Source organism: Nicotiana tabacum, chromosome 2, assembly GCF_000715075.1.
Source record: "Nicotiana tabacum cultivar K326 chromosome 2, ASM71507v2, whole genome shotgun sequence".
NCBI classification, from domain to species: domain Eukaryota; kingdom Viridiplantae; phylum Streptophyta; class Magnoliopsida; order Solanales; family Solanaceae; genus Nicotiana; species Nicotiana tabacum.
This window is the reverse complement of record NC_134081.1, coordinates 22,978,605-23,005,769: the sequence shown is the minus strand read 5'-3', so window position 1 is coordinate 23,005,769 and position 27,165 is coordinate 22,978,605. Positions and strand designations below refer to the sequence as shown.

Below are 27,165 nucleotides of genomic sequence, written 5' to 3'. Positions count from 1 at the left end.
TAAATCCTCTCATCTCTCTTTCTCCCTCCTTCAGAAACCCTAGCCGCCTCACCAATCTTCTCCAAATCCAAGTAAATCATGGATTCCCTTTGTAATGTATTTGCCTTTTACGCGTTATCTCGTTGTTACTTGCAAGATTATGGTGTTACTTGGTGCTTGCCTAAACATGGCAAGTACCATCTCTCTGATTCTGCCCATTCACTTCAAACGTTTGAATCTGGATGATATCTCGTCCATATGCATCATGGCCAGGCTATATTGGGTCCGATTAGCCAAGATTCTCGGTCAATCTTCGATTACTGTCGAATTAGGGTTCAGAACTTTATACTTTTCCTTTTACCCATTTCATTACTGATAGAATATGGTACTTTCTTTCCATATTTATGTTTGATTGATTGTTTTCCTTGTTTATTTTCTTGATTCCTACTACTATATAAACCCCTCCCCTTTCCCCTTTGAGAGAGACTTTTAATCACCCAGATTCACTAAAAATCGAAGCTATTATTCTATTGTTCTCTTATTCTCTTGTTCTATACTCTGATTCTTGGCCGGCTGAAAGCCAAGGCTATTAAACGACCTCCTCCGGTGCAAGCACTGCTCGGAGCCCATTCTCGAGGCTCTTGTGAACTTTGAAGCATCAAAGATCTGGGGTTCTTGCTATTACGCTCTTTATTACTCTTTTGATTTTGCTACTGCTTAGTGCTTTTAACCCTTGCAATGTTAAATTTCTTTCTTTCCTTTTGCATACCTATATGTGTTTGAATTACATACGCATGACTTAATTGTGAGTCCCTAATATCACACTACTGTGATAATGCTCAATACTCTTTGTTATTTTGTGTTAGTTGAACGCATGAGATAGTTTACTGCTTTGTCCTTAGTTTGTATTAGGCTAATCTGTAATATTCACTACAGTTTGCACTTCTATGTTGATTCTTTATTTTTCTGGAATGAGTTCTGTACCTCCAGCATCTGAATATGTTCAGTTTTGAGTCTCAATGCAAGTCCATTTTGATATAAATATGACTACTGTGACCATGTGTTGTTAGTTACAAAATTTCTGCATATTTTGTTTTGGATACCACCCCAACTCTATGGAAGCCACCCCCACATGAATGAATCCTTTAGTGCTAAGTCCTGTGTCTGTTTGACTGCTCTTTGTGTATTAGTCCTAACTATATGGAATAATGCTTCAAAGTTTGCTCTAAATATGTTTCCTTGCTATCTTGATTTTAAGATAAATACTCCATTTTTTCTATCAACTGTGACCTTGCTTCTATGCTAATATGTTTCTCCAGTATGCCTTTGGCTCATTTGCTACCCTGTCCCTTCAGTAAACATCATAATGTGTGCCCCCAATCATGTCTACATACTGATTAACATGGCACTAGGATGTATACTTAACTTAATTTGGATCTCTAGGTCTCAACTAGTTTAACTTCATGCATCTGTACATGATAATCTATGTATGCTTGTAAACCGATTCTTCTCCTAATTCTTTCAATATAAGGTTGTCTATGTAGTACTTTTCTATGTGTGAAATCCTGCTGAACCTACTGGGCTGCTTGACTAGTTGCTATGTATGCTCAATTTGGTGTATTACTTGATTTATGTCCCTCTATCACTATCCACTCTCCTTACTTGCTACTCATGCAATTCTGAATTCTCATTCTAAGCCGGCTGAAAGCCAAGGATATCTAGGTTCTATTGTTGGCCTTCCTAGTGTGAGCATTGCTCGGGGTCCAATTGAGGCCCTTGTGAACTCTGACACACTAGGGCTTGGTCCTAGTCACTCCCTCAACCTCCAAAATTGTTCCTACTCTTCTACTTCCCTGTCATGTACTGTGTATCTATATTGGTTGTTCCAAGTGGTGCAATACTTGGTGTTGTGGCTAAGTGAATTGGTTTGGACTCTTCTATGGACCCTTGGGTTGTGTATTGAACGTGGCTCTTTGTTGAAGGCCTGGGTACGCTGTGTAAGAGATATGGAAGGCCCAACAATGCTGGGTATTTATTTGTTTTATTTGGGCCTATATTGGGCCTGTTCACTGTTATATAATATTGTTACTTTACTCATTATTGGGCATGTAATAATCTTTGTATAAACAATTGAGGTTGTTAGTAAAAGGGAATGGGGTAGATTTTAATATTTACCTATGACGGGTAGATAGCATGCCTATAGGACTTAATAATATGTTTGCTATATGTATCATTCACTCTCTACGCACACTGTAGAAATCATGCCATTAGGAAAAGCACACACTCACACTACTTGTCTACTAGCAAAGCATGAGCTCAAATGCCTCCATTATCCTTGTTGCTACATGTTATTAGAAAACCTGCCCATAGGAAATAAATATCGTTGAACTTTCCTTCGATTTGCATCGCTGCAGTATATCCATTAGAGATCATGCCTATAGGATTTTAATCATCTCATTTGTTATTGTATCGCACTGTTCACCTAGAAAACATGCCTATAAGGTTAAAGTATAACAATAAAATCAGTTCCAAGTGCTAATCGTTAAAAATCCTGCCTATAGGATACCACAATTCGCCTTAATAACTGTTAATGATGCCCCTCTCAACATTGTTTATTGTTCACTTAGACCACTATCAAAAGCGTGAGCAATTCTGGGTTTCTCCCGTTAGATTTCATTGTCTTTACTACATAAATAACTTAGACGCAACATCTACAGGATTAATAACTGGAAATCTGCAATTTCAACAATCAATATGCGACAACTGTACAATCCTGTCTATGGGCAATGCTTGGTTTCTGAAACTGCTTGCATGCCTTAACGCCTTGTCACATAGAAATCATGTCTATAGGGATTTAAGTTCTTAATTCTGAACTGCTTAACATACAATTTGTCTTGCGTGCATTTGTTGCTTAAGTGTGGAGGCAAACTTGAGCCTTGACTGCCTATATGTAAAGTCCAATATGTTTGTATGTAGCCTAGTTTTGACATTTCTGAGCAACCTAAGTGAGGTCTAGAACCATCCAAAGTAAAGGTCCAATACCTCCTGAATCATAGGTATGGGACGGGTAGTGCACGCATAGGGTACGACCTATAATTGTATTAGAATGCTTTTAGGTAACAACTTTAACATAGTAATCGGGTAGCAGGAGATAATAGTCTGTGCCCGCTGAATAATATGAGTAACACCCCATCTTGAGGGAGTTACGAAGTATTATTTATGTTGCACGGGGTGATCCTTTAGGCTAAAAAACTTAGGACTCCCCTCCTCTTTATATGTTGTTATTAGATCTAAATAGTTGTATCCCTATATTCGCACTAAGATCTGTATTAATCATGTTGTAATAAAGTTCTTTGACTTCTGAATTCCCTTTATTTATTTGATCACCTAGCTTAATCATAATCCACATAACCATAAGTTCGGCCAGGTCCCACAGTTGTGGACCTCAAGGAGTTCCTAACACCTTCTCTTTGAGGTAACTTGAGCCCTTACCCGATCTTTGGTGGCGTTGACTAGTCAAGCAGAGTTATCTGCATAATAGGTGCCCTAACGCACCTTAAAACTCGTTAGGTGGTGACTCTTATCCTTTAGCACTCTATCTCCCATTCTAAAAGGAGTTGTCACATGTCGAAGCCCGCTTTTTGCGAGAAAAACGGGGCGCGACAGCATGGCGACTCTGCTGGGGATTTACTTTTAGGCTCTTACCATAATGAACTTGGCTTATGTGGATTAGTTTTCTTTGTTATAAAATGCACATTCTTTTTCCATCTTTATTTGTTAGATTTGCTATTACATGCACATCCCTTTCCCGTTCGCCTTTACTTGTTTAAAACCGTTATAACATGCACATCCCTTCCCTTCTCCACCTTTATTTGCTTAAATTTATTATAACATGCACATCCCTTTCCTTATTCACCCTTAGTTGCTCTAACTGCTATTTATTAGCTATATCATGTCTCTCCCACCCCTACTCCCTTGCTTACTTTATTATATTCCCTATATTCCACGAACTAACTTCTTCTTTTATCTTTCTTTTTACGTCCTTTATGTTTTATCTTAATACTGCGTTTATTGCTTTCACATATTTATCATGCAAATACTTGACAACGTGTTATTATTGCTGCATAAGGCATGCTCCACATCATATTCCACTCGTGCCTAACTAATACCATAGCGGCACTTGATGAGTGTCCGCTCTCTTCCAAAATTACCCTTTAAATTAGAAAGACTTATTTGCGGTAAACTAGTCGATCAACGGTGTAGGTTCCGTGCCTTTCCCTCTCAAGTTGTCCACTTGAGAGTACCAGTCGAGATCCTTCCAGAAACCTCGCTTCAATATCAACTGTTATATGCATCATGTCAAACCTAGTATGGGTTAGAACGTTGTCCGCGTGATTTCTATAATCCCAATGGGCACCATCACGTTATGTTCATTACTTGGAGAAAACATGCCGGTATGTTAATCATTAATGTGTAAATAGTCAGACCCGGAGGGGGAAAGGGCTAACTCTATTTGTTTTGCAGAAAATGAGGCACGAAGTCACCAGGTTCGGCATGGTTCAAAACATCCCACCTTTGCTGCTTGATTGGTGGAAGAACCTCTTACCTAGTTACAAGAATCATGTGAAAAGGGACCTCGGAAATTTACCTTCCTTATTGGACATTCGGCCAAATAACGCATTGATTGAGGCCGCCACTATATTTTGGGATGAGCAAAGACCTATATTCCGCTTTGGTGATGTAGAAATGACTCCTCTCTTAGAGGAAATAGGAGGCTTCGCTAGGCTGCCATGGGATAGTCCGGGTTTATTAGTACCAGAAAATCGCACTCCCCGCGGCTTTTTGAAAATGATGGGTTTCAAGAAAAATGATGAGTTACTCTGTATGAAGGAGTCATACATACCATTTGAATTCCTTTATGAACGTTATGGGCATAGCAAGTCATATCGCCTTCACCGTGATGAACTTGCCGTTACTTCTTTAGGTCGGACACACCGCCGAGTTTTTGTGTTCATTGTCTATTTCTTGGGGTTGCTGATATTTCCAATGAAAGGGGGGAAGATCTACACTCGCTTAGCCATGGCCGCTAGGACTCTAATGGAAGGAATTGAGGGACAAACTTACACTATCATCCCCATGATCTTGGCAGAAATGTACCGAGCTCTAGATCGATGCAAGCAGGGATATGTGCACTTCGAGGGCTGTAATCTATTGCTGCAGGTTTGGTTATTAGAACATTTCCAGAGAGGTGAATATCGTTAGGAGCTTCTGCGACGACCATTGAATGACTACATAGCCTACCATCATCCAAAAAAAATGACATTTATCCCAGATAGGTTCGCGCAACCTGGAAGTGCTGCGAGCTGGGTGCGTTTCTTCAGCAATTTGACTGACGAAAAGGTACATTGGATGTTCGAATGGTTCCCTAGTAGCTAGTTTATCATCAGGTCAAGAGAAACCACTTATTTAGTGCTGATCGGGTTAAGAGAAATCTATCTTTATGCTCCTATAAGGGTAATGAGGCAAGCGGGAAGAAAGCAAGTTATACCTTGGGTTTCCAACATGGTCCAGTACAAAGCAGACTTTAAAGGGAACATCATTCCGTTCAAGTTCGAGGCACAACATATGTGGAATCAAATGGTCATTGTAGAGAAAGACACTATCGAGCCAGACAGGTACCATGCCGACCATGTATACTTCTACCCATCATGATTGGTAGATGATATAGCGGGAGATGTCAAGCCATGGATTAATCTAAAAAATAGGGTTATAGATGATGCTGCTGAAGCACAAGTCAAGTATAGGATGCTGCGCAAGAGGGTTTTCGAGTCTGAAGCTAGGCATTTGGAACAACACAAAGTGGATATGGAAGCAATCAACGAATGGAAAGAAATTGCTACTAAATCAATAGAAAGATTGGAATATTTGGAGCAAGGTCTAATAGAACTTGAGGGGAAGATGAGGAAGAGGCTCTCGGATTGTCAGAATACGGAAGGCAATGAGGGAGGGCATCTAGCAAGGGCTTACCTACTATTGGACATGCGCGACCTGGGGAACTTGATTGATGGATCCAAAAAGGCCAAGCATGGAGAAGGTCCCTCTGGGGCCAAGTAGATTAGGAAATGATGTTCTTTACTACTTTTTAACTTAGTTTTAGATTTCGATTGTAATAAGGCAAATGATTTTTCTTATTATTGTCATTTTAGTAAGGATCTGATTCATTTTTGCATTAATGAAATGACACAATTATTGGCATCAATTTTCTCCAAGTCTATGTGTCGCTTAGGCCTACCTCGGGCATAATGAGGTCCCCCAAATTAGGACGCGATTCTGTTACATAATTTTGCAAAGCATGTTCAATATTGCAAGCATTTTTTCAGTATCCCTTAATGAATTGGTTACCTTTTTGTTTTTCTTTTCTTTTATTTATTCCCATTCCTCAAAGGTTGGTTCATGCATACTTGCATTATCCGCATATCACACTAGATCTAGAGGTCCTTCACCTCCTCCACCACCAAGTGATCCTAAAGGCAGAAGCAAAGGGAAAGGAAAAATGGACGATTTAAGCGGTATCGGAAAGGACAATGCAAAGAACGTTGAAACTTCGGACGATCGGAATACTCCAGCATAGAATGAATTAGTCCTACGTCTGGAAGAGAAAATATTGGAGCTACAAGGGGAACTTCAGCAGGTCCGGAACTTGGCAAACCTTTCCCTTACCCTAAATGCCCCCGACATTAACCAACAAAACACAAACGCCCAAAACCCGTCACCTTCCCAAAACACACAAAATCAAAATCCGCAAAATCCTCCCGCACCACATAAATACGCCACACCTCCTCAGACTCACAACCCTCCACCAGTACCTACTCCTCAATAACACCATCAGCACCCAACTCAGTACCCACAAACAACCACATACCATACCCCTCAGAATGCACCACAACCTACTCCTGACCCGCAAAACTCAACCAATGACCACCATTATGCCCAGATTCCCGGAGTCCACCAAAACAATCCTATATATGTGGAAACTTTACCCCACACCCCACAACAGACCCTATACATACCCAAATCCACCGAGAAGGACATGCTCATCAAGAACATGGCGAAAGAACTCAAGAAACTTACTGGCAGAGTTCAAAGTGTCGAAGGGGGCAAATGCATTGAGGGTTTGAATTATGAAGATTTGTGTATTCAGCCAGATGTAGAATTGCCAGAAGGTTACAAACCTCCTAAGTTCGAAATGTTCGACGGGACTAGTGATCTGAAGGTGCACTTGAGAACGTATTGTGACAAGCTTGTAGGAGTTGGCAAGGATGAAAGAATCCATATGAAGTTGTTCATGAGGAGCCTCACCTGAGACGCCCTGTCTTAGTACATCAGTTAGAACCCAAAGAAATGGGTTAATTGGGTGAGCATGGCATCAGATTTCATGGATCGGTTCAGGTTAACACAGAAAACGCACCAGATATTTTATACATTCAGAATCTTAAGAAGAAGCCAACGGAAACTTTCCGCGAGTATGCTACTCGGTGGAGGTCTGAAGCTGCAAAAGTAAGGCCAGCACTGGAAGAAAAATAGATGAATAAGTTCTTCATCAGATCTCAAGATCCGCAATACTATGAAAGACTAATGGTTATTGAAAACCATAAATTTTCTGACATCATCAAATTGGGAGAAAGAATAGAAAAAGGGATCAAAAGTGGAATGGTGACAAATTTTGAAGCACTCCAAGCCACAAATAAAGCCTTACAGTCAGGAGGTATCTCCAAGAAGAAAGAAGTAGGTGCGGCGATGGTAGCCCAAGGTCCAAAGTCTCCTCTTACATACCAAACACCCCCACCCATATATCAGCCTACACCTCCTAGATACCAACAACCTACCGCCACTTACCATACTTATAACACCCAACCAGCATACTACCACTCACCACCAGCCCGCCAAAACTACCAAAAACCTAGACCAAATTTCGACCGCAGACCACCTAGACAATACACCCTAATTGCTGAACCCATAGACCAACTGTACGAGAGACTGAAGGTTGCCAGTTATGTCACTCCCCTTCTCGCTGTTGCTATGGAAAACTCCTCCCAGTGGATTAATCCAAATAAGACATGTGCCTATCACTCAGGCATGAAGGGTCATACTATTGATGAGTGTCGTACTTTGAAGGATAAGATTCAAACATTAATTGACACCAAAGTCATACAGGCAAATGAGGATGTACCCAATGTCCGTAACAATCCTCTCCCAGATCACAGGGGTAAAAGGGTAAACGTGATAGAGACCGATGAAGAATGGGACTCAGAGGGGTTAATTGGACTCATTCGAGAAGGGGATAACCCTGAAATATCTCCAGTCACTCTCACACCTATCGTGGTACAAACTCAGGCACTAATTGAAGTTGAGGTAGCCGTACCAACTCCATTTGAGGTTGAGGTAACAACACCCTTCACCGTGATGGTGGCACCCACTCCGTCTTTTAAGTCTAATGCTTGATGTGTGGCTATAATTCCATAGTTTCGTACATTATTTGCCTTGCATTTTATATGATTTAATGATAAATTGCACTTTATTTGTGTGTAATGGAGTCTATTTTATGTGTAGGTGAATTAGAGATGAAAGTAGAGTAAAAGGGATACTTAAACATTGAAAGTGTGCTCGAAAACAGTGAAAAGGAGAAAGCTGGCGACGCCAGGATTGTATGCAAGCGTTAGACCTGGTGAAGTGTGCTCGAGAACAGTGAAAAGAAGAGACCTGGAGAGGCCAAACAAAGGCCAGCTTAACCAGACGTTAGCCCGACAACACCAGGCCTAGGGCGAGGTCCAGTCCGAGTTTTGAAGATTTATTTCGTCTCCTGGTTTGACTGGGACTTGACCTACACGTTTAGGTCTTTTCCTACACATATAAATAGACCTAAAAATGCCACTTTGAGGAGTTGTTTTGGCGACCGGAGGCAAGAACATCACGTGGACAACTTTTGGAGGAGAAAATCATAGAGTTCTGCATCCTTTTATCTTTTCTTTGTTATTTGTTTATGCAAAATACTTGAAAAATTGTTACTACGAACATGAGTGGCTAAGCACTCTACTTTTCAGGGTTGTGGTTGACATGATTATTAACGTTTATTAATTACATCTTCGTTAATTCGGATTATCATCTTGTGGTTGTTTCTTTAATTCTAGTTTTCACTTGTGAATTGTTTTAGCTACCAATTCACCCTACTATCTATGCTATGCTTGGGAAAGCCGTGTATCGATTAGATTATAACTAGAGAGAGCTTGTTTCTGAACCCGTGGCTCGGGGGGAGATTTTACGGTTAGGATAGGAATATACCTAACAGTCTTGCTTAATTAAATACCGTATTATATTCGTTCATGATAGACTCAATACCATAGGAATATAGGATTGATATATTGTGGGAAGGCGAGTAGTATTGTGGGAACATGCTATTCATATAAACGATCCGGTTAATTAGCAACCATAGATAATCTGGATTAACGAGTGTAATTATTGAACTTAATAGGATTGATAAACCAACCACAACCCTGTAATTTTCATCTCCTATGAAGTAAAATCTAATCATACGCATTTGCATTCTTGATAAATTAGTTGTTACTTGTTTAATTTCCGCAATAGTAGATTAATAGAAAAATGTGACTCTTAAATAGCTTGGACAATTAATTGATTTTAGTTTGCTTAGTTAACGATCAATCTAAGTCTCTGTGGGTTCGACATCTGACTATCGAGTCACTTTATTACTTGACGGCCACGTATACTTGCGTGTACTTGGGGAACCAACAAGTTTTTGGCGCCGTTGTCTGGGACTTAGTTATTGATTATTTAGTTAAGTTAGGCTTTTATTCGTTATTTGTTTAAGTTTTAATTTTTAGTTTGCTTTATTTGTGATAACGCAAGCTCTTCTCTTGAATGCGAAGGAGTAGAAGAGCAAACAATCTCCTTCCTCTTGATCTTGAAATCGAACAAACACTTCATAGAGTGAGGAGGGAAGTTGAAGCTAGAACTAGAATTGAAAGAGATTTGGACATCGTAGTTCAACCACAACCAGTAGAGATGGCAAGTAGTAAAGAGCGTCCGGTGATAGAAGCTGCAAGGCCCAATCTGGCTCTCATGACTCAGGCGATTGTGAAGCCTGATATCACGAGTCACTTTGAACTCAAATAGTACATGGTACAGCTGATTCAATCCACAAGGCAATATGTGGGTCTATCTCATGAAGATCCGCGGAGGCACATTCAGAACTTCCTGGAAATTACGAACACTTACAATTATCCAAACGTTTCCAAGGACTATGTCAGGCTGACACTGTTTCCTTTTTCACTGCTGGGGGAAGCTAAGGAATGGTTACAAAAAGGGCCCGCAAACTCAATCCACAATTGGAATGATCTAGCAAGGAAATTCTTAATCAAGTTTTTTCCCACAAAGAAGACAAAGTCACTGAGGAGCCAGATTCTTCGGTTTCAACAACGAGATGGTGAGACTCTTCGATAAGCTTGGGAAAGATACAAGAAGTTACTCAGAGACTGCCCACACCATTGTCAGACTAATGAGGTGTTGGGTCACACTTTCGTTGATGTGTTGGACAAAGCATCAAAGATGAATCTTGACTCAGCATATGGGGGTAGTTTCATGGCAAGACCGTATAGTGAGATCCAGATCCTGCTAAACAAATTTACTGCTAATGATAATAATTGGCAAGGAGATGGGGAACCACGAAGAACACTTAAACAAAAGGCAGCAGGTTTGATCGAACTTGATGACTTCTCAGCAATGAGGATAGATATAGCGAGATTAGCGAATCAGATGAATAAAATGACAATGCACCAAGCACAACAAATGCAGCATGTGCAACAGATGTCTACTTGCTGCAAGTTATGTGGTGAAAGTCACACAAGTGACATATGTCCCATGAATCATGAATCCATCTACTCCGTGGGGAAATAAGCTAGAGGGCCGATGAATCAAAATGCTCAATATGGTAACACATACAATCCGAACTGGAGGAATCATCCTAATTTCTCTTGGGGTGGAAATCAGAATATCAGGCCACAGGCGAATTACAATCATCCACCTCAACCCCCACAACAAGCAGAGGAGAGTTTGACTGATATGATGAAAAAGCTCTTGATAGATAATCAGCAATTGTGCACATAATTCAAAAATCTAGAGAGGCAGTTTGGGCAAATGGCTAACAATCAAAATACTAGACCTGCTGGAGCTCTTCCAAGTGATACTGAGCCTAATCCTAAGGCTCAAGTCAATGCGGTTACCTTGAGAAATGGAAGAGAATTAGAAGAAGTTCCACAGAAAAAAAAGTCTACAGCTAGTCCTGAAAGAGAATTAGTTCCTAAGCCAGTTGAGGAGAATAAGAAAGAAAACAAAGGATCAGATCCAGAAATTGTGACAAGGCCACCACCTCCGTTTCCACAAAGACTGCAAAACCAAAAAGATGATGCTATGTACAAGAAATTCTTAGATATTTTGAGCCAAGTGCATGTGAATTTTCCTTTGGTGGAAATTTTGCAGGAAGTGCCTAAGTATGCAAGGTATCTCAGAGATATTGTGGCAAACAAGCGAAGACACACAAAGTTTGAAACAGTTGCACTTACTGAAGATTGCAGTGCTAGAGTTCAGAGTAAACTTCCTCCTAAGTTGAAGGATCCTGGGTGTTTCACAATTCCTATGCCTCTTGGAAAACAAGAAGTTGGTAGAGCCCCGTGTGATTTAGGGGCTAGTATAAATTTGATGCCATCCTCTTTGTTCAAGCAACTTGGATTGGGGGTGCTTAGATCTACTACAATCACTTTACAGTTGGCAGATAGGTCACTAGTTATGCTAGAAGGAATTATTGAGGATGTGTTAGTTCGAGTGAAAAAGTTTATTCTTCCTGCTGATTTTATTGTTCTTGATTACGAGGCAGATGAGGAAGTACCCATTATTTTGGGGCGACCATTCTTAGCTACTGGTGGAGCGCTTATTGATATTAGGGAAGGAAAGTTGAAGATGAGAGTTGGCGATGAGGAAATTACTTTTAATACGTATAAGGCACTTAAGCTCCCTAAGCATTATGAGGACTTGTGCATGATTACTGCGGTTCGACATCCGACTTTTGAGTCACTTTATTACTTGACGGCCACGTATACTTACGTGTACTTGGGGAACCAACACATTCTTACCTTGGGATTATGTTGCGGAAGCAAGAAGGAAAGGAAATACAAAAATGGAAGAAACAGGTACAGCACAAGGCATGACCAGAACTGGTAGGGTTTATACACCCGAGCATTTGGGAGGAACAAGCAAAGAAGCCGCCTCTAAGCCGCCCGTCATTGAGATTGGCCTAGATGATCTTTGGAGAAAGGTGCAGGCGAGAGAGTATTATGTGGTTGATCATCTGAATAAAACCCCTGCTCAAATATACATTTTATCACTGCTGCAAAACTTCGAGGCACATAGGAATGCCTTGATGAAGGTGTTGAATGAAGCTTATGTACCAAATAACATTACCAGTGGAGAGATGGCCAACATGGTAGGGCAAGTGTTAGAAAGCCACAAGATCACTTTTAATGAAGACGAGCTGCCACTAGAAGGACTAAGTCACCACAGGGCACTACATATCACTGTGCAGTTTGAGGACAAATTCATTGTCAGGGTCCTGATAGATGAGGGTTCGAGTCTCAACATATGTCCACTAACTATTTTGAAAAGGTTGGGTAAAGGTCTGCACGAGATAGGAGCAGGGAGTATAAATATGAAAGCATTTGATGGGTCTCAAAGGGCCACAACTGGGGAGACCAACCTCAGCCTATAGATAGGCCCGACCTGGTTCGATGTTGAGTTTCAAGTATTGGATATATCTGCTAAATACAATCTGTTGTTGGGGCGACCGTGGATACATGTCGCTGGGGCTGTGGCTTCTACACTACATCAGGCCGTGAAGTTTGAGTGGAACCATCAAGAAGTGATCATCCATGGGGATGGAAGTAATCCCATTTACAGCAATCAAATTGTTTCGGTCGTCGAGAATAGAAGGAAGTTGGGTGGGGAAATATACCATCACGTCGAGCACGTCAACGCAATTGAAAAAGACAAATACTGGAGCAGTAAGATAGAAAGCATATTGGTATGGACAGGGTATGAACCTGGCAAGGGTCTCGGTAAGAATCTCCAGGGGTTCACCAAACCGGTACAGCTAAAGCGTCACAGCACAACTTTTGGGTTTGGGTATGAATACACCTGGCACGAGTATCAAAATTGGTCGCCACCGTGGCGTGGTCCTTATTACCCTCTAGAGAAGCCTGTACCATATTTGAGTTAGTCATTTCATCAAGCTGGCATGATGTGGGGGTCTGAAGAAGATGAAGCTCTAGCTGGCATAAGGAAGCTATTTCTGGATGACAAAGACATGGACTGCAGTGTGATAGTTGAGGAGGAGGAGGAGGAAGACCTTATTATTCAGACAATGGAGAAGGGAGATGTTCTCAAGAATTGGACTGTTGCGCCATCAACGGCCCGTCGAGTTCCTAGCGTTATTATTACCTATCCCCATAAACCTATGACTATAACATGTAACGAGACAACGCAATATAAGGATAGTGATTAAGAGGATCTGGAAGAGGATATAATACCCGAAGAAATTGTCAGAGAAGTGAAAAATTTTGAAAACAAGCCTAAGTCCAATTTGGATGAGACTGAAACCGTTAATTTGGGAGACTCCGAAACAGTCAAGGAACTCGTGTAAGCATTCACCTATCGCTGTCAGAGAAAGAAGAATACATCCAGTTCTTAAAGGAGTATGAGGATATTTTTGCATGGTCCTATGATGATATGACTGGTTTGAGCATGTCCATAGTGGCTCATAAACTACCTACCAACCCTATGTGTCCGCCGGTAAAGCAGAAGCTCAGAAAGTTCAAACCAGATATGAGTCTGAAAATAAAAGAGGAAGTCACCAAGTAGATCAAAGCCAAGGTTCTCAGAGTGGTTGAATATCTGACCTGGTTGGCTAACATTGTGCCGGTTCCAAAGAAAGATGGGAAGGTTAGAGTGTGTGTCAACTATCGGGATTTAAACAGAGCGAGTCCCAAAGATGATTTCCCTTTGCCCAATATACACATACTGATTGACAACTGTGCCAAGCATGAACTTCAATCCTTTGTGGATTGCTTCGCGGGATATCATCAGATCTGGATGGATGAAGAGGATGCCGAAAAGACAGCCTTCATTACACCATGGGGAGTATATTGTTACAAAATGATGCTATTTGGCCTAAAGAATGCTGGAGCAACTTACATGAGGGCCATGACAACCATTTTCCACGACATGATAGACAAGGAGATAGAGGTGTACGTAGATGATGTCATCATCAAATCCAAGAGAAGCACAGTTCATATAGCAGATTTGAGGAAATTCTTTGATCGATTTTGAAGGTACAACCTGAAACTGAATCCTGCAAAATGTGCCTTTGGAGTCCCTACTGGAAAGTTGTTAGGGTTCATTGTCAGCCGCCGAGGAATTAAGCTAGACCCGTCAAAGGTCAAGGCTATCCAAGATTTGCCACCTCCGAAGAACAAGAAAGATGTGATGAGTTTCTTAGGGCGTCTCGATTACATCAACCGTTTCATAGCACAATCAACTGTGATCTGTGAACCGATTTTCAAAATGTTAAAGAAAGACGCTGCAACAAGTTGGACTACAGAGTGACAGAAAGCCTATGACAAGATCAAGGAATATTTATCCAAACCACCTGTCCTGGTCCCACCGGAACCTGGGAGACCTCTGCTACTCTATTTATATGTACAAGATGGGGCTTTCGGCTGTGTATTGGGACAACACGACGAGACGGGAAGAAAGGAACATGCCATATACTAACTGAGCAAGAAGTTCATACCCTACAAAGCACGATATTCTTTGTTGGAATGCACCTACTGTATTTTAACATGGATAGCTCAAAAGTTGAGGCACTACTTCTGTGCCTACACCACATATCTCATATCAAGGATGGATCCGTTAAAATACATCTTCCAGAAACTCATGCCCACGGGAAAGTTAGCAAAATGACAGATATTACTAAGTGAGTTCGACATCATCTTTGTAACTCAGAAGGCTATCAATGGGGAAAGCGTTGGCGGATCATTTGGCAGAAAATCCTGTAGATGGAGAGTACAAACCACTGAAAACGTATTTTCCCGACGAATAGGTATCATTCATAGGAGAAGATATCACTGAAATCTATGATGGTTGGAGAATGTTCTTCGATGGAGCTGCAAATTTCAAAGGAGTGGGTATTGGAGCAGTTTTAGTATCAGAGACAGGTCAACACTATCCAGTATCCGCAAAGCTCAGGTTTCCATGCACCAACAATATGGAAGAATATGAGGCTTGCATCTTGGGACTCAAGTTGGCCACTGACATGAACGTTCAGGAATTGCTGGTAATTGGTGACTCAGACATTTTGGTACATCAGGTTCTAGGAGAATGGGCTACAAAGAATACCAAAATACTGCCGTATTTGTACTATGTACAAGAATTGAAGAAAAGATTCACAAAGACAGAGTTCAAACATGTTCCGAGAATCTAGAATGAGTTTGCAGATGCATTGGCCACTCTATCTTCTATGATACAACAACCAGACAAGAATTTCATCGACCCTATCCCGGTAGGGATTCATAACCAGCCAGCTTATTGTGCTTACGTTGAAGAAGAAATTGATGGAAATCCATGGTTCCATGACATCAAAGAATATTTGGAAAAAGGAGAATACCCGGAGCACGCAAATCATACTAAAAACGCACACTCCGAAGATCATCTAACCACTTATTCCAAAGCGGAGGGATTTTATACAGAAGGACTCCAGATCTGGGGTTATTACAGTATGTCGACGCCAAGGAAGCATCCAAATTGCTCGAAGAAATACATGCCGGAACTTGCAAACCACACATGAATGGCTTTGTTTTAACTAAGAAGATATTAAGAGCATGGTATTTTTGGATGACTATGGAAATATACTGCATCAGGTATGTCCAAAAGTGTCATCAATGCCAAGTACATGCTGATATGATATGAGTGCCACCCAATGAACTCAATGCAACAAGTGCACCTTGGCCTTTCTGCGCTTGGGAGATGGATGCCATCGGTCCAATTGAACCCGCCGCTTCAAATGGGCACAGGTTCATTCTAGTGGCCATAGACTATTTTACAAAATAGGTTGAAGCTGCATCTTACAAGGCTGTAACTAAGAACATCGTAACAGATTTCGTTAGGGATCATATTGTCTATCGATTTGGGTTATCGGAGTCAATCATCACCGACAACGCTGCCAACCTTAATAGTGATTTGATGAGATCCATGTGTGAAACCTTCAAGATCAAGCATAAGAATTCCACAGCATACATGCCACAAATGAATGGAGCTGTGGAAGCAGCCAATAAAAATATCAAGAAGATACTAAGGAAGATGATAGATAATCATAAACAATGGCACGAGAAATTACCATTTGTCCTACTTGGATATCGCACCAACGGTTCGCACATCAACTGGGGCAACTCCTTATTTGCTGGTCTATGGTACTGAAGCTGTCATTCCTGTCGAAGTAGAAATTCCTTCTTTGAGAATCATACAAGAGGCTGAACGCAGTGATGCAGAATGGATACGAAGTTGTTATGAACAACTGGCTCTCATTGACGGAAAAAGAATGAACGCAGTATGTCACGGTCAACTTTACCACAACAGAATGTCCAGAGCTTTCAATAAAAGGGTCAGGTCCAAACAATTCACACCAGGGCAGTTGGTGCTAAAGCAGATCTTCCCGCATCAAGATGAAGCCAAAGGGAAATTTTCACCCAATTGGCAAGGGGCCTACATGGTTCACAGAGTACTAACAGGAGGAGCGCTCATACTTGTAGAAATGGACGGAGAAATTTGGCCAAAACCAATCAACTCAAACGCAGTCAAGAGATACTATGTTTAGATTATTTACATTTCTTCATTAGATGTAACTAAACTACGCTTGACCTGATTCCCGTTTAAGAGGGGATACATAGGCAGCCCTGTGGGTTCGGTCACATCTTAATAAAATCTTCATTTTTCCATGGTCAGAAACTGGGGCAGAATTTTGAGGGACAAGCCCAGCCAATTTCATCATACGCAGAACAATCAAAGAATTGCTTTTAAACTGGGGAAGAATTTTGAGAAGGACCCTCAAAATTCTAAAGCAAGGAAGTTGCAATGTCTCTAAAATATGTCACATTCATTGGTTCATCTAAATTACTTGATATTGCATACTAATGTATTTAAATAACTACATTCATCAAATGCACGCATATTTTTTGAAAATTTTATTTTTTATAAATAGCCAGATGCTGCCCAGGGTAACTCAAACATGATCTCAAGACAGGAGCAAAAGCAAAGCGAGAAGGTGAAAGCACGGGCGAACCTTCCCCGCAAACTCACAATTTTTCTTTGGATGCAGGCACAATGAACATAACAGGAATATGCACAAATACATACACACGTCAGAACCACTACCTTCATAATGACAAAGTTGCCAAACGCAAACACATCTTCAGCTTAGAAATACTCTACTATCACTCATTGTTTTCCCGCATAAGGCTAAGCACTACCTTTCTTTGCATGAGACTAAGCATTATCTCCCTTTCCTTGTATGAGACTAAGTATTGTCTCTTATTCTTGCATTAGGCTAAGCATTGCCTCCCTAATTGCATAAGGCTAAGCACTGCCTTTCTTTGCATGAGACTAAGCATTATCTCCCTTTCCTTGCATGAGACTAAGTATTGTCTCTTCTTCTTTCACGAGGCTAAGCATTGCCTCCCTAATTACATAAGGCTAAGCACTGCCTTTCTTTGCATGAGACTAAGCATTGTCTCCCTTTCCTTGCATGAGACTAAGCATTGTCTCTTCTTCTTGCATGAGGCTAAGCATTGCCTCCCTAATTGCATAAGGCTAAGAACTGTCTTTCTTTGCATGAGACTAAGCATTGTCTCCCTTCTTTGCATGAGACTAAGCATTGTCTCCCTTCTTTGCATAAGACTAAGCATTGTCTCTTCTTCTCGCATGAGGCTAAGCATTGCCTCCCTAATTGCATAAGGCTAAGCACTGCCTTTCCTTGCATGAGACTAAGCATTGTCTCCCTTCTTTGTATGAGACTAGGCATTGTCTCCTATTTGCATGAGGCTAAGCATTGTCTCCTTAACAGTATAAGGCTAAGCACTGCCTTTCTTTGCATGAGACTAAGCATTGTCTCCTATGTGCACGAGGCTAAGCATTGCCTCCTTAACTGCATAAGGCTAAGCACTGCCTTTATTTACATGAGGCTAAGCATTGCCTCCTTAACTGCATAAGGCTAAGCACTGCCTTTCTTTGTATGAGACTAAGCATTGTCTCCTATTTGCATGAGGTTAAGCATTGCCTCCTTAACTGCACAAGGCTAAGCAATGCCTTCTTTGCATGAGACTAAGCATTGTCTCCTATTTTGCATGAAGCTAAGCACCGCTTCTCTTACTTGAATGAGACTAAGCATTATCTCCTCATCCTGCATGAGGCTAAGTACTGCCTCCCTTCTTGTATACGGCTAAGCACTGCTTTTCCCCCGTGATTAAATGCTATCTCCTTTACACCATCTAAGACCCAGCACTATCCTATATTCACCTGGGGCTAAGCACTTCCCTAATCCTACACAAGACTAAGCTTTATCTTGTTTCGCATATGACCAAGCATCATATTTTTGCATTTCATGGGCTGAAACACCGCCATTTTGTCCAAAGGCATCATAGTCCGAAGGCATCATCCTCATAGCCGGAAGACACCATTCCATAGCCTGATGATCTCTAAAAAATGCACATCATTATTCAAAGGCGTCATGATTCAGAGGCACCATTCCCATAGCCCGAGGACACCATTTCATGGACTGCGAATCCCTTGTCGCATGATTCATGGCCCAGGACGTCATGGTCTAAGGACACCATCCTCACCGTCCAAAGACAACTTTCATGGCCCAAAGGGAATTTGCATCATGTTTAAATTCTCGCCATAATCTATATATTTGCATGCATCGTGTTTTAAGTTTTGCAGGTAATCCAGGAGGTAACCGTTCTCCTAATGGGAGAAATTCTCGCTCTGGTTTCTGTTCACAACGTTCACATCCTGCAATTATTTCAAACGTAACCAATCACCATCAGTTACCCACGTTTACTTGATAACCGTTCAGATATTCATTTTAAGATACATCCATAACGTTTCAGGCTCACATTCACGATTTTGTATAAACTCGTATGATACTGTCCTACCCTAAAAGAACTATTTTCAAAACATACGACCATTCCAATAACAACTCCATCGGTCTTGTTTACCGTTGGATCAAGAACTACACACGGCCTGATTCCCGTAATACCAGGGATATGTAGGCAACTCAGGAACCAGGGTTCGGCCCCCATTTTTTTTCAAATCACATCACCCCTCACTCAATTCGGCCAAAATCGATCATCATTTTCTTTACCTGACAACTCTTTCATCATTCCCGAGTAAAGAGGGGCAGCTGTTGATACCCAATTTCTCCCTCATATTTTTCAAATGATATATATACTTTCAAAATATCATTTTTTACATCATTATTTAGTTTACAAATCTATACAGGCATTGTTTTCTAATTTTCCATAATTTTAGAGCTTTAAAATTGATTTTTCTGTATTTAAATTTGCTTGAATAATTATTAATTACTCCTTCAAATTATTTTTGTGATGACTTAGTTACCTAAAATTATTCTTTACACCTATAATATATGTTTTTAATTATTTACTTCATTTTATGTAATTACATTAATATTTTTAATCTATTTGCGCAATTATGCAGTAATAGCCTATATCTGTACATAAATGCTCTTTATTTATATTATTTATGTCAAAATAGTATTTTATATTTTTATAATACAAAGTTATTATTTTTAAGTATTTCAGTGTATAAATAATATTTTTACTTATTTGTCAAGCATTTTTATAAATTATTTTTGTGTATTTAAATAATAGCCTAGCTTTAAACTAATTTTTGAACCAAATTGGCCCAATATCCTTAGCCCAATAGACCCTAAGCCCAAACCAGGCGACCCTTGTATAATACTCGGTCGGTACCCGTTTTTATGACCCGACCCGTTCGTTTTTGAATCCCTGCAGTTGATCTCTCAAGATCAACGGCCTTCGCCCACTCTCCTTCTTTAATTAACCAAACCCGCCCAAACCCTATCATTTTCTCTTAACCCGCCACCCCTAAATCCTCTCATATCTCCTCTCCTTCCTACAGAAGCCCTAGCTGCCTCCCCAATCTTCTCCAAATCCGAGTAAAACATGGATTCCCTCTGTGATTTATTTGCCTTTTACGCGTTATGTCGTTGTTACTTGCAAGATTATGGTGTTACTTGGTACTTGACTAAACATGGCAAGTACCATCTCTCCAATTCTGCCTATTCACTTCAAACGTTTGAATCTGGATGATATCTCGTCCATATGCATCATGGCCAGGATATATTAGGTCCGATTAGCCAAGATTTTCGGTTAATCTTCGATTTTTGTCGAATTAGGGTTCGGAATTTTGTACTTTTCCTTTTACCCGTTCCATTACTGATAGCATATGGTACTTTCTTTCCATATTTATGTTTGATTGATTATTTTCCTTGTTTGTTTGCTTGATTTCTACTACTATATAAACCCCTCCCCTTTCCCCTTTGAGAGAGACTTTTAATCACCCGGGATTCACTAAAAATCGAAGCTATTATTCTATTATTCTCTTATTCTCTTGTTCTATACTCTGATTCTTGACCGGCTGAAAGCCAAGGCCATTAAATGACCTCCTCCGGTGCAAGAACTACTCGGAGCCCATTCTCGAGGCTCTTGTGAACTCTGAAGCATCAAAGATCTGAGGTTCTTGCTATTACGCTATTTATTACTCTTTTGATTTTGCTACTGCTTAGTGCTTTTAACCCTTGCAATGTTAAATTTCTTTCTTTCCTTCTGCATACCTATATGTATTTGAATTACATAAGCATGATTTAATTGTGAGTCCCAAATATCACACTACTGTGATAATGCTCAATACTCTTTGTTATTTTGTGTTAGTTGAACGCATGAGATAGTTTATTGCTTTGTCCTTAGTTTGTATTAGGCTAATCTGTAATATTCACTATGGTTTGCACTTCTATGTTGATTCTTTATTTTTCTGGAATCAGTTCTGTACCTCCAGCATCTGAATATGTTCAGTTTTGAGTCTCAATGCAAGTCCATTTTGATATGAATATGACTACCGTGACCATGTGTTGTTAGTTACAAAATTTCTACATATTTTGTTTTGGATACCACCCCAACTCTATAGAATCCACCCCCACATGAATGAATCCTTTAGTGCTAAGTCTTGTGTCTGTTTGACTGCTCTTTGTGTATTAGTCCCAACTATATGGAATACTGCTTCAAAGTTTGCTCTAAATATGTTTCCTTGCTATCCTGATTTTAAGATAAATACTCCATTTTTCCTATCAACTATGACCTTGCTTCTATGGTAATATGTTTCCCCAGTATGCCTTTGGCTCATTTGCTACCCTGTCCCTTCAGTAAACATCACAATGTGTGCCCCCCATCATGTCTACATACTAATTAACATAGCACTAGGATGTATACTTAACTTAATTTGGATCTTTAGGTCTCAACTAGTTTAACTTCATGCATCTGTACATGATAATCTATGTATGCCTGTAAACCTGTTCTTCTCATAATTCTTTCAATATGAGGTTGTCTATGTAGTACTTTGCTATGTGTGAAATCCTGCTGAACCTACTGGCCTGCTTGACTAGTTGCTCTGTATGCTCAATTTGGTGTATTACTTGATTTATGTCCCTCTATCACTATCCACTCTCCTTACTTGTTACTCATGCTATTCTGAATTCTCATTCTTAGCTGGTTGAAAGCCAAGGCTATCTAGGTTCTATTGTTGGCCTCCCTAGTGTGAGCACTGCTTGGGGTCCAATTGAGGCCCTTGTGAACTTTGACACACTAGGGCTTGGTCCTAGTCACTCCCTCAACCTCCAAAACTGTTCCTACTATTCTACTTCCCTGTCATGTACTGTGTATCTATATTGGTTGTTCCAAGTGGTGCAACACTTGGTGCTTTGGCTAAGTGAATTGGTTTGGACTCTTCTATGGACCCTTGAGTTGTGTATTGAACGTGGCTCTTTGTTGAAGGCCTGGGTACGCTATGTAAGAGATATGGAAGGCCCATCAATGCTGGGTATTTATTTGTTTTATTTGGGCCTATTGTGGGCCTGTTCACTGTTATATAATATTATTACTTTACTCATTATTGGGCCTGTAATAATCTTTATATAAATAATTGGGGTTGTAAGTAAAAGGGAATGGGGTAGATTTTAATATTTACCTACGACAGGTAGATAGCATGCCTATAGGACTTAATAATATGTTTGCTATATGTGTCATTCACTCTCTACGCACACTGTAGAAATCATGCCATTAGGAAAAGCACACACTCACACTACTTGTCTACTAGCAGAGCATGAGATCAGATGCCTACATTATCCTTGTTGCTACATATTATTAGAAAACCTGCCCATAGGAAATAAATATCGTTGAACTTTCCTTCGATTTGCATCACTGCAGTATATCCACTAGAGATCATACCTATAGGATTTTAATCATCTCATTTGTTATTGTATCGCACTGTTCACCTAGAAAACATGCCTATAAGTTTAAAGTATAACAATAAAATCAGTTCCAAGTGCTAATCGTTAAAGATCCAGCCTATAGGATACCATAATTCGCCTTAATAACTGATAATTATGCCCCTCTCAACATTGTTTATTGCTCACTTAGACCACTATCAAAAGCATGAGTAATTCTGGGTTTCTCCTGATAGATTCCATTGTCTTTACTACATAAATCACTTAGACGCAACATTTACAGGATTAATAACTTGAAATCTGTAATTTTAACAATCAATATGCAACAAATGTACAATCCTGTCTATGGGCAACGCTTGGTTTCTGAAACCGCTTGCATGCCTTAACGCCTTGTCACATAGAAATCATGTCTATAGGGATTTAAGTTCTTAATTCTGAACTGCTTAACATATAATTTATCTTGCGTGCATTTGTTGCTTAAGTGTGGAGGCAAACTTGAGCCTTGACTGCTTATATGTGAAGTCCAATGTGTTTTGTATGTCGCCTAGTTTTGACATTTCTGAGCAACCTAAGTGAGGTCTAGAACCATCCAAAGTAAAGGTCCAATACCTCCTGGATCATAGGTATGGGACGAGTAGTGCACGCATAGGGTACGACCTATAATTGAATTAGAACGCTTTTAGGTAACAACTTTAACATAGTAATTGGGTAGCAGGAGATGATAGTCTATGCCCGCTGAATAATATGAGTAACACCCCATCTTGAGGGAGTTACGAAGTATTATTTATGTTGCACGAGGTGATCCTTTAGGCTAAAAAACTTAGGACCCCCTCTCGTCTTTATATGTTGTAATTAGATCTAAATAGTTGTATCCCTATATTCACACTAAGATCTGTATTAATCATGTTGTAATAAAGTTCTTTGACTTCTGAATTCCCTTTGTTTATTTGATCACCTAGCTTAATCGTAATCCACATAATCTTAAGTTCGGCCGGGATCCACAGTTGTGGACCTCGAGGAGTGCCTAACACCTTCTCTTTGTGGTAACTTGAGCCCTTACCTGATCTTTGGTAGCGTTGACTAGTCAAATAGAGTTATCTGCATAGGTTCCCTAACGCACCTTAAAAATCATTAGGTGGCGACTCTTCTCCTTTATTACTCTATCTCCCATTCTAAAAGGAGTTATCACGTGTCGAAGCCCGTTTTTCGCGAGAAAAATAGGGCGCGACACGTAGCGCCCAGGAAGTCTTCAGGTCTTCGGGTGATTTTCCATGTTAAAGATATTTGATGAACTCGTTCCTCTAGTCCCAGACTAAGTTGGTTGAATTGACTTCACAATAACCATCCACATCCAATACCGAATGTAAAAGTTGAACGACAGTACCAGAGTCAGATCCTTTCATCTCCATAGATGACCCCAAATTAGCTAATGCATCTACTTCCACATTATCTTCTCTCGGAATGTGTATGATCGACCATTCTCTGAATCATGCAAGTAGTGCCGGAACCTTGTTCACATACTGTTGTGTGCGCTCTTCCTTTGTATCAAAAATCCCGTACACTTGGTTTACTACTAGCTGGGAATCACATTTGATCTCGATGGCCTCTGAACTAAGTCCCTGGGCCAGTTCAAGTCCTGCAACCAAAGCCTCATACTCGGCTTCATTGTTAGCTAATGGAACAGTTTTAATGGCCTGCCTCGGGATTTCTCCCAATGGCGTGATTAGGACTACCCCGAGACCGGAACCTTGAATCTCCATCTGTAAACAAGGTCCAAACTTCTGGTGTCATTTTCGACACCAGCATTGCTTCCTTAGCAGACAAGGGCATTAATCTGGGGCTGAAGTCGGCCACAAAGTCGGCAAATATTTGTGACTTGATCGCAGTCTTGGGCCTGTACTCAATGTTGAATTCTCTAATTTTGACTACACATTTAGCCAACTGGCCTGATAACTTAGTCTTGTGAAGAACATTTCTCAAAAGGAAGTTTGTCACAACGGCTATCGTGTGGCACTGAAAATAAGGCCTAAGCTTCCGAGAGGCGACTACGAGAGCTAAGACCAGTTTTTTGAGGTGCGGATAATGAGTCTCCGCTCCCGATGATATTTTACTAATGTAATAAATAAGAAATTGTTTACCTTCTTATTCTCATACCAAAACAACACTTACCGCTACTTCCGAGACCGCTAGATATATCAACAACTGTTCACCTTCCCCCGGTTTTGATAGTAGCAGGGGCTAGATAGACCTTTTTAAATCTTTCAGTGCCTACTGGCATTCAGGAGTCTACTCAAAATTGTTCTTCTTTTTCATAAGCAAGAAGAAGTGATGACATTTTTTCGAGGATTGTGAGATGAACCTACTTAAAGCGGCCAATCTTCTGGTTAAACTATGTACTTCTTTTACACTCGTTAGCTGGTCCGAGATGTCTTTGATGGCTTTGATTTTATCGTGATTTACCTCGATCCCTCTTTGTGAGACCAAGAACCCCATGAATTTTCCGGAGCCAACCCCGAACGCGCATTTTTTCGTGTTGAGTTTTATGTTATGCTTCCTTAAGATTTCGAAGGTTTCTTGGAGGTGTTTCAATGATCACCTGCACTCAAAGACTTGACTAATATGTCATTGATATATACTTCCATTGTTTTGCCTATTTGTTTCTCAAACATCTTATTAACTAGCCTTTGATAAGTGACTCCGGCATTTTTAAGCCCAAATGGCATCACATTATAACAATATGTGCCAAAGTTTATTATGGAAGAAGTTTTTTCCCGATCCTCCGGGTTCATCTTGATTTGATTGTATCCGGAGTAGGCATCAAGGAAATTCATTAACTCGTGCCCGGCCATTGCATCAATTATTTGATCAATGTTTGGCAATGGAAAAGAGTCTTTAGGGCATGCCTTATTTAAGTCATTATAATCTACGCACATTCTAAACTTGTAATTCTTCTTTATAACTACAACTACACTAGCAAACCATTCTGGATATTTTACCTCTCGAATTGAACCGATGTCGAGTAGTCGGGTTACCTCTTCTTTAACAAACCTATTTCTTACCTTGGCTATCAGGCGTTTCTTCTGCCTTACTGGTGGGAAGTCTGGATCCAGGCTTAGCTAGTGCACGACCACATCTAATTGGATACCTTTCATATCCGAGTGTGAGCATGCAAAATAATCGACGTTAGCTTTAAGAAAATTAATAAATCCTGAACTGAGTTCGGGATTGAGTCCTGTTCCTAAATGAAACTTCCTTTCCAAGAATTCTTCAAATAAAGCCACTTGCTCGAGTTCTTCTGTAGTGGACTTGGTTGCATCGGTCTCCTCCAGTACCTGAAAGTATCTCGGCACCTGGTGGGATTCCGATGACTCCTCGCCTTTATCATCTTCATTTGGCAAGGGAGAAGGCACCGACTCCTGTAATTGCTATTTGTTGGACTCCTTTCCCTTGCAGCTAGAAATTGACATTACGTTCATCTCTCTTGCTGTCGGTTGATCTCCTCTTATCTGCTTGATTCCTTTCGGGGTTGGGAATTTCATTAATTAATGATATGTTGAGGGAACAACCTTCATCTCATGTATCCACGACCTTCCGAGGATTATTTTATGACCCATGTCGCCGTCTACCACTTCGAATAAGGTGGTTTTGGTGACCCCTTTGGCAATTGTGGGCAGCAGGATCTCTCCTCGGGTTGTCACACTTGTCAAGTTGAACCTAGTTAGGAGTTTTGTCACCGGAATGATGCTTCCGGTCAACTTTTCTTGTTCCACACTCTCCATTGAATGATGTTGGATGAGCTTTCCGTGTCAACCAAAATACGCTTAATTTTGAAATCTAAGATATTGAGAGAAATTACTAGAGCGTCATTATATGGTAGAAGAAGTCAGTTGGCGTCTTCCTCCGTGAACGTGATGTCATCTTCTGCGACTTCCCGGAGTCTCTTGTTGTGAGTCACTGATATCTTTGTTTTCTTAGCCGCCGAGAAGATTATGCCATTAATTTCATTCCCTATGGCTGGGATCAAACCTGATTGGTTTCGTGAATAGTGTTTCTTTGATATTCTTCATGGTCGATACCAACTCCACTATGCTAATGTTGAAGTTGTAATCCGATAACCTGGGATATGTGGAATCCTGGGCCCCGATACCTCATTTTCTTGTAATGACCTATTTTTCTGGCCCCGGTCGGTTCTTCTATCGGGAACGAACCTATTCGAGGATCGGAAACCTTTGTTGCCGCACCCCTCAGTTCTTTCGTATGGCAGGAAACAGCCTTTAGAAGACTGGCGATTGTGAATACCCTATTTTTGCACTATTTTAACATCTCCCAAAGTATTAGTTTCTTGTTGTTTTAATTATTTTTCTCTCAATTTTTGTGCACTTTAATTGCATTTTTATCTTTAAAAAAATAATACAAAAATATTATATTTCTTTCTTCCATTTGGATTTTAGGAATCAATTAATTAATTGATTGGT

The 27,165-nt window shown here is 40.4% G+C and overlaps 1 protein-coding gene and 1 non-coding gene across 2 annotated transcripts; one reads left to right on the top strand and one right to left on the bottom strand.

Annotated features, from left to right (window-relative positions):
• Window positions 1-10,437: 10,437 nt before the first annotated feature.
• On the bottom strand, window positions 10,438-10,544 carry LOC142173956 (small nucleolar RNA R71). Its single transcript, XR_012703326.1, has one exon. It is a non-coding gene; the product is annotated as a small nucleolar RNA R71 (small nucleolar RNA).
• A 643-nt stretch (window positions 10,545-11,187) lies between these two features.
• LOC142166310 (uncharacterized) lies at window positions 11,188-26,185 on the top strand. Its single transcript, XM_075225275.1, has 3 exons — window positions 11,188-11,549; window positions 11,793-12,096; window positions 26,144-26,185. The coding sequence occupies exons 1-3, from the start codon at window positions 11,188-11,190 to the stop codon at window positions 26,183-26,185; spliced, it is 708 nt and encodes a 235-aa protein (XP_075081376.1).
• The last annotated feature ends 980 nt before the right edge of the window (window positions 26,186-27,165 follow it).

Bases quoted from the DNA above. Each gene is read 5' to 3' on its own strand.
- LOC142166310 (XM_075225275.1), top strand. From the start codon at position 11,188: ATGGCTAACAATCAAAATACTAGACCTGCTGGAGCTCTTCCAAGTGAT. The intron at 11,550-11,792 runs GTATCTCAGAGA...GGGGGTGCTTAG, and splicing joins GAAGTGCCTAAGTATGCAAG to ATCTACTACAATCACTTTAC. The intron at 12,097-26,143 runs GTTCGACATCCG...TTTCCCTTGCAG, and splicing joins ACTTGTGCATGATTACTGCG to CTAGAAATTGACATTACGTT.